General features: G+C 44.1%; 1 protein-coding gene across 2 annotated transcripts in view; it reads right to left on the reverse strand.

Annotated features, from left to right (window-relative positions):
* Positions 1-13406, reverse strand: part of LOC145355493 (uncharacterized) — a 91083-nt gene that overhangs the window by 42908 nt on the left and 34769 nt on the right. For both annotated transcript variants that reach the window (XM_080207671.1, XM_080207670.1), the window contains exons 6-11: positions 12067-12204; positions 11698-11825; positions 11549-11568; positions 6445-6541; positions 815-915; positions 619-728 (exon numbers count right to left, since the gene is read on the reverse strand). In XM_080207671.1, coding sequence (XP_080063797.1) covers positions 619-728; positions 815-915; positions 6445-6541; positions 11549-11568; positions 11698-11825; positions 12067-12204 — 594 coding nt within the window. The remainder of the gene's footprint in view (positions 1-618; positions 729-814; positions 916-6444; positions 6542-11548; positions 11569-11697; positions 11826-12066; positions 12205-13406) is intronic.

The following is a 13406-nucleotide window of genomic DNA, read 5'->3' on the forward strand; positions in this document are numbered from 1 at the left end:
GTGACCTGTTAGGCCCAGGAGCAGACTCACAGGGTCTTCCACCCTCCTCGTTCACCAACAGCCCCCCCCACCCTCCACAAGTGTCTCTTTAAATTGCTCAGATGAAGTCCCAATTAATGTTCTCCACCTGTGTACAATTAAACACAATTATACAATTCACAGTCAGGGCTTCAGCTGACTATCTGACTTGAAACACAGTAGCTCCAACAATGCAGCAATCATAAAGTTCCTACAGTGCAGGAAGAGGCTGGTCGACCTGTCAAGCCTGCACTGATGACAATCCCACCCAGGCCCCAATCCCCGTAACCCCACATATTTACCCTGCTAGTCCCCCTAACACGAAGGGGCAATTCAGTATGGCCAATCCACCTAACCCACACATCTTTGGAGAGTGGGAGCACCCAGAGCAAACCCACACAGTCACCTGAGGCCGGAATCGAACGCAGGTCCCTGGCGCTGTGAGGCTAACCACTGTGCCGCGCCACCACACCCCCTCCCCGCCACCCCCCCCCCCCCCACCAAAACCAAAACCTTCCGACTCAAGAGAGGAGAACGCTACCATTTATTCAAAACTGATCATTGCCCCTAGCCCGGAACGAAGACCATTTCAACTCTTACCAGGTCCTTTTCCTTCATTTCCTCTATTAAAGGGCCCAGCTGACGGTCTCCTGTTCCCTCCACGCATTCCACCAGCTCAAACCAACTGCAATACAAACCTTCCAAACAAACTGAAACAAAGCAAACACAAGGGGTCAATTTTAACACCAAACATCTTCGTGTCGCATAATATGTGGATGCAATCAAATCTGATTACCTTCTTTAAGTTTGTAATTTTCTCTTTCAAAAACTGCCTGTGGCAATTTGCTTTTCAGTTCACCAATGCTCATAGCGTATTCAATTTCAAGCTTTGCTGGTCTGAATAAAAATGTACAGTAGGTGAAAAATGTTATTATTTTACAGAAACGATGCATAGTCATCATTTTTTTTAAGCAGTGCAAATAGTACTAATCTTTCTCGTGTCACAAACTATTCATGAATTGCACAATCTTTTGTGACGTTTGTCGGGGAGGGATTTGGGGAGGGTTAGTAGGGGGAATGGCCATTCAGCCCATCAAGGCTACACTGACAACAATCCCACCTAGGGCCCTATCCCTACATCCCACATATTTACCCTGCTAATCTCCCTGACACTAAGGGGCAACTGAGGAGTAGCATAGTATCTGACCTTGATCCTGATCTTGATCACTTCACCTTAACGTGAGGCCAATGCTAAAGTAACGGGATGGCTGGGATTTTACTGTTCTGCCCACCACGGGAACTGGAGTGGGTGAGGGGCAGACCATGGAAAGGGTCTGTTGACCTCAGTGGGATTTTATGGTTTTGGGGCGAGCAAGGCTGTAAAATCACCCCCCTCCCCCCGACTCCCCATCCCCGACTGCCCCCCCCCACCCCCCATCCCACTTCCCCCCATCCCCCACCGCCCCCTCCACTCCCCCACCCCCCATTCTCTCCCCCCTCACAACGTCTCAGAGGTGGGGCTGGCACTGATGAGTAGCCTGAAAGAACTGGCCTTAAAGTCAATCGGCCCTTCAGATTTGTCCAGAAACATTAAAAGGCAGACCACACCAAGTCCAGGAAAAAGAATTTTCCATCAAAATGTTTGAACAAGTTCTTTGACTTTGCTCTTTTCCATCACTTTTATTGGAAACTTGAAAAGCCACCAATGACGATGGCCTTCCGACATTCATTTGGTGTGAATGGGGCACCACCTTTTGGAATGTGTTGTTATTACACCCTGCTGCAGCACAGACAGAGATCGCAGACACCCTGCTGCAGCACAGACAGAGATCGCAGACACCCTGCTGCAGCACAGACAGAGATCGCAGACACCCTGCTGCAGCACAGACAGAGATCACAGATACCCTGCTGCAGCACAGACAGAGATCGCAGATACCCTGCTGCGGCAGCACGGCCACAGATCAGACACTCTGCAGCAGCAGCACAGTCAGAGATCGCAGATACCCTGCTGGAGCAGCACAGAGATCGCAGATACCCTGCTGGAGCAGCACAGAGATCGCAGATACCCTGCTGGAGCAGCACAGGCAGAGATTGCGGTCAATGGGATGAAATGAAAGAAGTCGCCAAATTCCCAGGGGAACACAGGCTGCTATCCCCCTTCTTGAGAAAGAGAGAGAGAGAGAGAGTGCTGACTAGAGGCAATTTAGTCTAGTTAACTCTGTTGCCTCACAGTGCCAGGGACCCTGATTCAATTTCAGCCTCAGGTCACTGTCTGTGTAGAGCTTGCATGTTCTCCCCGTGTCTACGTGGGTTTCATCCAAGTGCTCCGGTTTCGTCCCACAGTCCAAAGATGTGTGAGTTAGGTTGATTGGCCACTAAGTTGCCATGGTGTCAGGGGATTAGCAGGGTAAATATATCGGATTACGGGGATAGGAACTGGGTGCGATTTTTGTTGGTGCAGATTTGATGGGCTGAATGGCCTCTTTCTGCATTATAGGGATTCTATGATTCTATGAATCCAAGGGACACCCCCACTCACCCCAGGTGAGGGGCAAGGTTGTGAAGGCAGGGCCTTCGTGGATAACCTCAGCCGGTATAGGAATTGAACCTGCCTCCTTGGGGTCACTCTACATCACATAAGAACATTAGGAGTAGGAGTGGTCATTTGGCTGTTCAAGCCTGCTCCATCATTCAATAAGATCATGGCTGATCTTTTCGTGGACTCAGCTCCACTTACCTGCCCGCTCACCATAACCCTTAATTCCTTTACTGTTCAAAATCTATCTTTGCCTTGAAAACATTCAATGAGGTAGCCTCAATCACTTCACTGGGCAGGGAATTCCACAGATTCACAACCCTTTGGTTGAAGAAGTTACTTCTCAACTCAGTCCTAAATCTGCTCCTCATTTTGAGGCCATGCCCCCTAGTGCTAGTTTCACCTGCCTGTGGAAACAACTTCCCTGCTCCTTTCATATCTATTCCCTTCATAATCTTTTGTTTCTATAAGATCCCCCCGCATTCTTCTAAATTCCAGTGAGTATAGTCCCAATCTACTCAGTCTCGCCTTATAAGCCAATCCTTTCAATTCTAGAATCAACCTAGTGAATCTCGTCTGCAGCCCCTCCAGTGCCAGTACATCTTTTGTTAAGCAAGGAGACCAAAACTGTACACAGTACACCAGGTGTGGCTTCATCAGCACCTTATACAGCTGCAACATAATCTCGCTGTTTTTAAACTCTATCCCTCTAGCAATGAAGGACAAAATTCCATTAGCCTTCTTAATTACCTACTCCACCTGCAAACCAACTTTTTGAGATTCATGGAAAAGGACATCCAGGTTCCTCTGCACAGCAGCATGCTGCAATTTTTTACCATTAAATCATAATCCATTCTACTGTTATTCACACCAAAATGGATGACCTCACATTTACCAATGTTGTACTCCATCTGCCAGACTCTCACCCACTCAAACTATCTATCCATATCCCTTTGCAGACGTTCAGCGTCTTCTGCACATTCATCTTAGCGTCATCTGCAAATTTGACACACTACACTTGTTCCCGAACTCCAAATCATCTATGTAAGTTGTAAACAATTGCGGTCCCAACACTGATCCCTGAGGCACACCACTAGCCACTGATTGCCAACCAGAAAAATACTCATTTATCACCACTCTTTGCTTTCTGTTAGTTCACCAATCCTCTAATACATTGTCCGTAACGCTGTGCACGTTTATATTATGCAGCACCTTCACGAACGAACCATCTAGCCAACGGAGCTAAACCGACATCCCATACATAAATAAAGACTCTCATTTATATAGAGCTTTTCACGACTACCAGACATCTGAAAGAGCTTTACAGCCAATGAAGTACTTTTTGAACTGTAATCACTGTTACTGTCATTGGTGAAACCAGACTTGATTCAACTGTTGAGCCTGAACAGAAGCAAATGGAAGAGCAGAACCTTCCATTTCCAAGCTAGGAAGCGAAGCTACCCCAGACAACTCTCTAGACCAGAGAATCTACAAACTGCCAGACCAATTTGTTCGTCATTAAAGGGGGAGGAGATGTGCTGTTTCTATTGAAAGTTTAATGTTTTTGTAAAAGAACATTTTAGTTAAAAAGTGCTATATAAAAACCTGCCATTAGAGGGTGTTGGAGCTGGAGTCCCTGATTTATTATAAGAAAGAATAAATGGGGCCTTCCTGTTTTGGTGGGTAGTTAGGTTCAGAAAATGATGTTGTACTCTCAGCTGTTTGGAAATGACAAAACACTTCACTTTTCATTACTTTGCTGATGATTGAGAAGAGACTGATTGAGCAGTTATTAGCTGGGTTATATTTGTCCTACTTTGTGTGTACAGGACAGAGCTAGGCAATTTTCCCCATTGCAGGGTAGATGCCAGTGTTGTAGCTGTACTGGAATGGTTTGGCTCGGGGTACAGCTAGTTCTGGAGCACAGGTCTTCAGTGCCCTTGTCGACGTGTCATCGAGGGATACAGTCATTGCTGTTTCCAGTGCCTTCAGCTGTTTCTTAGTATCACATGGAGGGAATTGAATTGGCTGGCGACTGGCATCTGTGATGCTGAGGACCTCAGGAGAAGCCAGAGAAGGATCATCCACTTGGCACTTCCAGCTGAAGATGAGTGCAAATGCTTCAGCTTTGTCTTTTGCACTGAGAAAAGTAGCCTCTTTCTCCTCTATTATCTGTTTAGTTGTCCACCATCATTCCTGACAAATTGTAGCAAGCCAGCAGAGCTTAAGATCTGATTTACTGATTATGGGATCTCTTGGTTCTGTCTTTCGCATGTCACTGCCACTGCCTGGCATGCAAGTAGTCCTATACCATAGCTTCACCACGTATCACCTCATCTTTAGCACCTCAACCTGACTATGCTCCTGGACTCTTCATTGAGCCAGGGTTGGTAATGGTAGAGTGGGGGATATGCCGGGCCATGAGGTTACAGATTGTGGTTGTATAAAATTCTGCTGCTGCTGATAGTCTGCAGCACTTCATCAATGACCAGTCTTGAATTGTTGGATCTGTTCGAAATCTACCCCATTTAGCACGGTGACAGCATCACAGCAGATTGGCAAATGTTACTGGACTATTAATTCAGAGACCCAAGCTTGTGCTTTAGAAATACAAGTTCAAATCCCACCATGGCAGATGGCAAATTAAAATTTAATTAATTATGAGACTAACATTTTATTCCAGGTTTATTTATGCAAAATACCCAGCTGGTTCACTACAATCTGCTGTCCTTACCCCATCTGGTCTGGTTTTGACTCTAAGTTCACAAGGCTGCCCTTTGCAACGGCCTAGCAAACTACAATAGAAAAAAGCACCTACACCACATGGACTGCAGCCGTTCAAGCAGGCAGCTCACCGCCACCTTCTGAGGGGCAGTAAATGCTGGCCTTGTTCGTCATACTCGCATCCCAGAACAAATAAAATGGGCGGCCCAATGGCACAGTGGTTAGCAGTGCTGCCTCACGGTATCAGGGATCAGGGTTCAATTCCACGTTCTCCCAACGTCTGCGTGGGTTTCCTCCGGGTGCTCCGGTTTCCTCCCACAGTCTGAAAGACGTGCTGGTTACGTGCATTGACCAAAACAGGCACCAGAGTGCAGCGACCAGGGGAATTTCACAGCAACCTCAGCGCAGTGTTAATGTAAGTCTTACTTGTGACTAATAAATAAAACTTTTAACTTTTAAATATGAAGATTAGGGACCAGTTAAAATACACGACGGGAAGAACATTATCCTCACGTAACAAAGAAAAGACTCTTCTGCAGGTGTCTATTATGCAGCAGTACATCATCAGAATACTTCCCGGCAGGTACTTACATCATGGTCCCAAAATCAGCTAGCCTGTTCTTCATAGCCGAAAATGTTAAGCAATAATAGATGGGTACTCCAGATCCTGACAGAAGTTTTCCAACTAAAAGCAAACCTGTTTTTGTCCCATTTCCTTAAACATACTCTCATATTACATAGGCAAATGCCAGCAATAGCTTGCATTTATTTCGCACCTTTAGTGTTCAAACATTCCGGACTGCTTCATAGGAGTGGTTTCAGATAAAATCTGTCACCAAGCCACCCAAAGATAAAGGTCAGACAATGAGAGACACGTTTTAAGGAGCATCTTAAGAGGCGAGCAATGATGTGGAGATGCTGACGTTAGACTGGGGTGGGCACAGTTAGAAGTCTCACAACACCAGGTTAAAGTCCAAAAGGTTTATTTGGAATCACGAGCTTTCGGAGCACAGCTCCTTCCTCAGGTGAGTCGCGCTGAAAGCTCATATTTCCAAATAAACCTGTTGAACTTTAACCTGGTGTTGTGAGACTTTTTGCTCTTAAGAGGAGAGGGAGCCAGAGTAGTTTAAGTCGGGACTGAAGAAGAAATAAACATGCAGACTTACAAAACAACTGGCATCAATGGACTGCCACTTGACCTCAGAGCCACACTGATCGCTTTGCCATTGTTGATCAGATGTCCTTTCCAAGGATGGTACTCCGCTGTTTAATATAAATGGTGGAGCTTAAAAGCCAGTGCAAATGCCTGAAAACAGAGCTTCACATTGACAAATCATCAATTTCTACATCACACCCCTATAACTGTCCAGCTAGCCACAAGGAAACATAAACACAAAAAATGGATATGTTAATTTATTAGTCACAAGTAGACTTACATTAACACCGCAATGAAGTTTCTGGGAAATTCCCCATAATATGCAAGCTAGTCCTAATAACTCAAATCTACTTTTAGTTCCAAATTTTAAAAATGGAAATAATTGAAATTATCTAATGCAGCAGAGTAGGGACTTAAATTCTACAATTATATTTCAAATAAAATAAATGATCAGATTACATTCAAACTACAACTCAGAAGCTGACTTTTTGGTCTAACCAGACTGTGTTGTACTTATCCCCGCATAAGCAGTACCCTAGTTCCCTTATTACACCCTATTCGATGAGTCTTAATCCCCCTTTTACTTTTAACCACCTATTCTAGTCTAGCCTAGCCTAGCCGATTCTTCAAAGCACTCAGGATTTTTGATTCAATCATTAACACACTATTTACATCCCACAATCCTCTGTAGACAATGCAAGAAGATGAGAAACAGCAGAAGTAAGCCATTCAGCCTCTCAGGCCTGCTCCACCATACTATCAGATCACAGCCGATCCCAACCTCCCCCAAAAACCGTCAATTCCCCCACAGTATATCTATCTTAACCTTGAATATACCTTGGTTGTATCACAGCTTGGTATGGCTCCTGCTCTGCCCAAGACTGCAAGAAACTACAGAGTCATTAATGAAGCCCAGTCCATCACGCAAATCAGCCTCCTATCCATTGACAGTCTACTTCCCATTGATTCAGAAAAGCAGCCAGCATAATCAAGGACCCCATGCATCCTGGACATTCTCTCTTCCACCTTCTTCTATCAGGAAAAAGATACAAAGGTCTAGGGTCACGTACCAACCAACTCAAGAACAACTTCTTCCCTGCTGCTGTCAGACTTTTGAATGGACCTACCTTGCACTAAGTTGATCTTTCTCTGCACCCTAGCTATGACTGTACCGTTGCATTCTGTACTCTCTCCTTTTCTTTTCTAAGATTGGTATGTTTCGTATAGCGCACAAGAAGCAATGCTTTTCACTGTATACTAATACATGTGACAATAATAAATCAAATCAAAATATATTCAATGACTCAGCTTCCACACTCTCTGGGATAATTCAAAAGATTAACAACCCTTTGGGAGAAGATAACCCTTCCCATCACCACCTTGAATGGGGCAACTCCTTATTCTGTCTCCTATTCTCAGTTCTAACTCTCTTTCATTAAATCTCATTTCATTTTGGGCCTCTCAACAACTGGAAATGGTTGGTTTCTATCTACTCTCATCCATTCCTTCATCATTTGAAACACCTCTTATCAAAAGCACCCACAGCCTCCTCTAGAGAAAACATCCACAGTTTCTCAAAGTCTTTTTTCATATCTCATTTCCCTGGTACCAGGATATATGATGTGGGTATGCCGGCGTTGGACTGGCGTAAACACAGTAAAAAGTCTGACAACACCAGGTTTTGGTCCAACCGATTTATTTGATAATACTATGTGAGTATTATCAAATAAATCGGTTGGACTAAAACCTGGTGTTGTCAGACTTTTTACCAGGATACATCCCAGTGAAATAAAATCAGAACATGCTGCAAATGCTCTGTAGGTCTGAACGACGTGCTGGTTAGGTGGATTGGCCATGCTAAGTTCTCCCTCGATGTACCTGAACTGACACCAGAGTGTTGCGACTGGGGGATTTTCACTTTAACTTCAGTGCAGTATTAATGTAAGCCTACTTGTGACACTAATAAATAAACTTAAACTTAGGTTTGACAGCATTCAGGCTGATGACCCTCCAACAGCATCATGCGTGCTTAGAGATGGAACAGTTTTTAAACAGACGTAGGGCAAGTGGAGGTTATATATAATGGGGTGGAAGGCAGAAGAGGTTAAATGACAAAAAGAATTATAGTGACAGGCACAAGGAAATGGTAGTGGGGCAAGTAAAGGGACAAAAAAAGTGTGTCAAGAGGAGGTGACACATTGCAAAATAACCAACAAAAGCTGCCATGAAAAATAGGGACAGAGATTTGTTGTTGAACTCAAATGTTGAGTGTGGAAGGCTGGAAGATTTGACCTTATGCTGAGCTGGAACAGTGCAGAAGGCCAAGAACATAAAGAGGTAGCAGTGAAAGTGCAGTAGATGACTGGAAGCTGGGGTCACAATCTGAGTTTGGTCTCCCCATCATAGAGGAGATCACATTGAGTAGCAAATAAAGATTTCTGTCAGAAAGCATAATCCCAAGCTTCCAGTCACCTGTCATTTCAATTCTCCACTCTATGCCTCACTGATCTCTCTGTCCTTGACCAGGTCAACAATGAATCATGAAACAGTAGTTCCTCTTTTGATTAGCCACATTACAGCCTTCCAGACTCATCCGTGAGTACACCATCTATTGATCCCAATTTTGTGTTTCTATTTTTGAATGGCAGATGTTGGTGATAATTCTGTTTCTTGTTTTTACGTTTCCTCTGGACACACCTTTTATTTTCTTGTCCTTTTACCATTCCTTTCTGCCTTGCAACATCATCTTTCGCCATTTAATGCCTCCCTCCTCCGATCCTATCACAGGCTTTTTCTTGTGATTATTTCCTCCCCTCCTCATTTCCCTGCCTTGCTTAACAAAACCTGCTCCATCTCTTAAGATTTCCCAGTTCTGATGAAAGATAAGCAAACTGAAAATTTAACTCTGCTTCTCTTCCCACCCCCCCACCAAAGATGCTGCAAGACGTGCTGAGTACTTCCAGAATTTTCTGTTCCTATTTCAAATTTCCAGCGTCCACAGTGTTTTGCTCTTTTCTCATCCTAGTGAATCTATGCTGCTTCCTCTCAACGTAGAACCATCGAATTCCTTCAATGCAGATGGAGGCCATTTGACCCATCGAGCTGCACTGACAACAATCCCACCCACGCCCTATTCCCGTAACATCACGTATTTACCCTGCTAGCCCCCCTCCCCCCCCCCCCCGATACTAAGGGGCAATTCAGCACGGTCAATCAACCTACCCACACATCTTTTGAATGTGGGAGGGAACCGAGCACCCAGGGGAAACCCAGGCAGACATGGGGAGAACGTGCAAATTCCATGCAAGCTGTCACCCGAGGTCAGACTTGAACCCGGGTCCCTGGCGCTGTGAGGCAGCAGTGCTGCCATGTTGCCCGAGTTCAAAATCACAAACAAACTCCAAATATAATCTTTGTTTTTGAACTTTAACTATTAAACTGAGGCAAATATTTTATACCACTCAATCCAGTATTCTGCTTGTCTTTTTCTCACTATCAACTTTTGAAACTGAATTGCTGAATCTATCTGCTCTTCTACTGCAGCCCAATCTTCCCCATTCAATGTGTAATATATATAATAAAATTCAATCTACCTATTTTGCCATTTCCACCCATTCCATCAATATCTCCTCACTGCTTCCTTCACTCCTCCAAATTACTGTGCAGCTTATTTCAGTATTTTTTATAAATTTGCATGTCACTCCCATCAATCAAATCTTTATGTAATTGATGTAGGCTGAACACTAGTAGTTCAGGAACAGAACGCAGTAGACACTTCAATTCTCTCTGGGAAACTCCCATTCCATATCCTCCCTTCAAACCAGTTTTTTAAATCCAGTTTGCTCCCCCCCACCCCATCCCTTTAATCTGTTTGAATTAAGCAATTAAGAGGAACAGACAAAGTGAGCAGTTGATATTTTTCTCCCCCCTCACCTTGATTTGTAACAAGGTCATTGTATAGGGCATTGGTGAGGCCGCAGCTGGAGTACTGTGTGCAGTTTTGGTCGCTGCACTTACGCAAGGATATTTTGGCCTTGGAGGGAGTGCAGAGGAGGTTTACTAGGCTGATACCGGAGTTGAGGGGGTTGAGCTATGAGGAGAGGCTGAATAAACTAGGCTTGTACGCGTTAGAGTTTAGAAGAATGAGGGGAGATCTCATTGAGACGTATAAGTTGATGAATGGGATGGATAGGATAGAGGTGGAGAGGCTCTTCCTGCTCAGAAAGGACAGTAGGACTGGGGGCACAGCCTCAAGATAAAGGGGGGGGGGTGGTTTAGAACGGAGTTGAGGAGGAACTTCTTCACTCAAAGGGTGGTGAATCTCTGGAATTCTCTGCCCGTTGAGGTGGTGGAGGCTGCCTCGCTAAATATTTTTAAGACGCGGGTTGATGGGTTTTTGATAAGCGAGGGGATTAAGGGTTATGGGGAGAGGGCGGGAATGTGGAACTGAGACACGACAGATCAGCCATGATCTTATTGAATGGCGGGGCAGGCGCGAAGGGCTGGATGGCCTACTCCTGCTCCTATTTCTTATGTATTTTCTTATGTATGTTCTTATGTATGAAACAGAACGACATCAGCGCAACACAGAACTATTACGCAATAAAAATCCATTTCATGATGTCAACAAGTCATTCTTGAGCAACTGGATCTCATGCACAGAATTCCAAATCTTACGTCAGATCAGAGACATTGGAATTAAAAATAAGATTCAAAAATGTGTGGCAACCACAGAGTAAAACATTTTATTTTAAAATATTTCACTCCTGAAATGAAGGGATATGCTAATGACACAGTGGTTAGCACTGCTGCCTCACAGCGCCAGGGACCTGGGATCAATTCCTGGCTTGGGTCACTATCTGTGCGGAGTCTGCACGTTCTCCCTGTGTCTGCGTGGGTTTCCTCTGGGTGTTCTGGTTTTCTCCCACAGTCTGAAAGATGTGCTGTTAGGTGCATTGGCCATGCTAAATTTTCCCTCAGTGTACCTGAACAGGTGCCAAAGTATGGCAACTCCGGGACTTTTACAGTAACTGTGTTAATGTAAGCGTACTTGTGATACTGATAAATAACATTTAAACTTTTAATCCCCTGAGTTTAAAGGAAAAGCACCTCACCTTGAATTTCTGGAACATGACTGTAAAGGGGAAAAGGAAGAGAAAAGGCATTTAGACATCATCACATGTTTTTTAACAATCAATCATCTGTATGTGCGTCATGAAACAAAAATAACATCAGTCCAAATGGGACAGGAAAGAGAACTTACACCTCTGTTTCTGCTGAACTTGCCATCATGCACTTGTTATCACAGTACCGAAATTCTACAACAGCGTAAGGATAAATCTGTCGGGGGTACTGGAGAACATCACACTGTCCAAAATCATACAAATAATACTGGAACAAAAGGGAAATAAAACTGGGTCACTAACACAGTGCAAAATACCGAAATCCAATAGCAAAGTTTATGCAGCAACAAGACCTAAAAAGTAATCGCATGTTTGCAAAACCAGAACACCTCAGACTGAATCAGAATTCATTTCTAGCGAAATTGTGTGGCGAGCAGAGAATGAATTTTTGAGAGGGAGTAATTGCCATTAAATACACATTTCAGACATGTGGAAAAGAATGATCTCACCTGTGTCAGTTCAAAGGCTTGGAAGTGGCTGGTTATGGAAGAGACTGTATCGCTGTTTATAGAAATGTGGCAGTTGTAACCGGCTGATGGCTCAGTCAAATCCGCTGTGTAATTTTCAACCACAGGCTTCACTTTACCCTGTTAAAATTATCAAAACAGCCTTAGGTTTACTCCCAAGTAAGGAATGTGGAAAATTGCTAATTGTGCTGAATAAGGCTAATTGAACTGAAGAAGAAGTAGTAAAATCAATGAGTGAACACTGGACAGCATGGTGGCACAGTGGTTAGCACTGCTGCCTCACATCACCAGGGACCCAGGTTCGATTCCTGGCTTGGGTTACTGTCTGTGCAGAGTTTGCACGTTCTCCCCACGTCTGCATGGGTTTCCTCCAGTTGCTTCAGTTTCCTCCCACAGTCCAAAAGACGTGCTGGTTAGGTGCACTGGCCATGCTAAATTCTCCCTCACTGTACCCAAACAGGCACCGGAGTGTGGCAACTAGGGGATTTTCACAGTAACTTCATTGCAGTGTCAATGTAAGCCTACTTGTGATACTAATAAATAAACTCAAAAAAATTTCACTCCAGCCGATCAAGCAATGGGGTATTAACGATGTTATTTCATTTAGGAAACATGCTTGCAGCCAAAGGCTGAAATGCAGTGTCATTTACATCAAAAAATTCATATATGAACTGGCTAATATCACAACATCTTTCAGCACTCTCTCTTCTGACCAGTTGAGTTCAACAGATGGCAGTGTTCCTGAAAGTAACCTGTACTAATTCAACAAGCAGCTGCAAGACATGACGTGTTTGAACATGGCCGTATGTGTGATATAAACACAGGAGTACTGAGATGTTTGCCTGCAATCAGGGAAAAGACATGTTTTGCTCTTACACTGTAGAATATTTGAGGATCCAATTCCAAAGATCCTGCATGAATTACGGTGAACTGTCACAGAAAAGCAAAGAGCAAAACAGCTGTGATCACAGGGACGATTCTAACTCGGCAAATCTCGATCTGCTGTTCATCGAGAAGTGGGCAGCTGTCTGAGAAATATTTGCTACGTGTAAAAGTGATTTCCTGGAGAGACATGTTTAAGGAATGAATGGCATCTGGTGGACACTGTAAGCCAGGAATGAAACTCATCCTGTTATGCTAGTGGATGAAACAGAAAGCTTCTAGTTCTGCTAGAAACTTTCTGAAGTTTCTAGCTCTGCACATGATATCTGAGCTGCATTATTTGACCCCACATGATTCAACGGGGGCAGTGTATTTATAAGATGTTGTAGCATCGTTACCCATTACAGTGGCGTCAGCAACAGGAAGAAGCACGCAGAAGA

This window comes from Carcharhinus amblyrhynchos, chromosome 19, assembly GCF_965287045.1.
Source record: "Carcharhinus amblyrhynchos chromosome 19, sCarAmb.v2.hapA, whole genome shotgun sequence".
NCBI classification, from domain to species: Eukaryota; Metazoa; Chordata; class Chondrichthyes; order Carcharhiniformes; family Carcharhinidae; genus Carcharhinus; species Carcharhinus amblyrhynchos.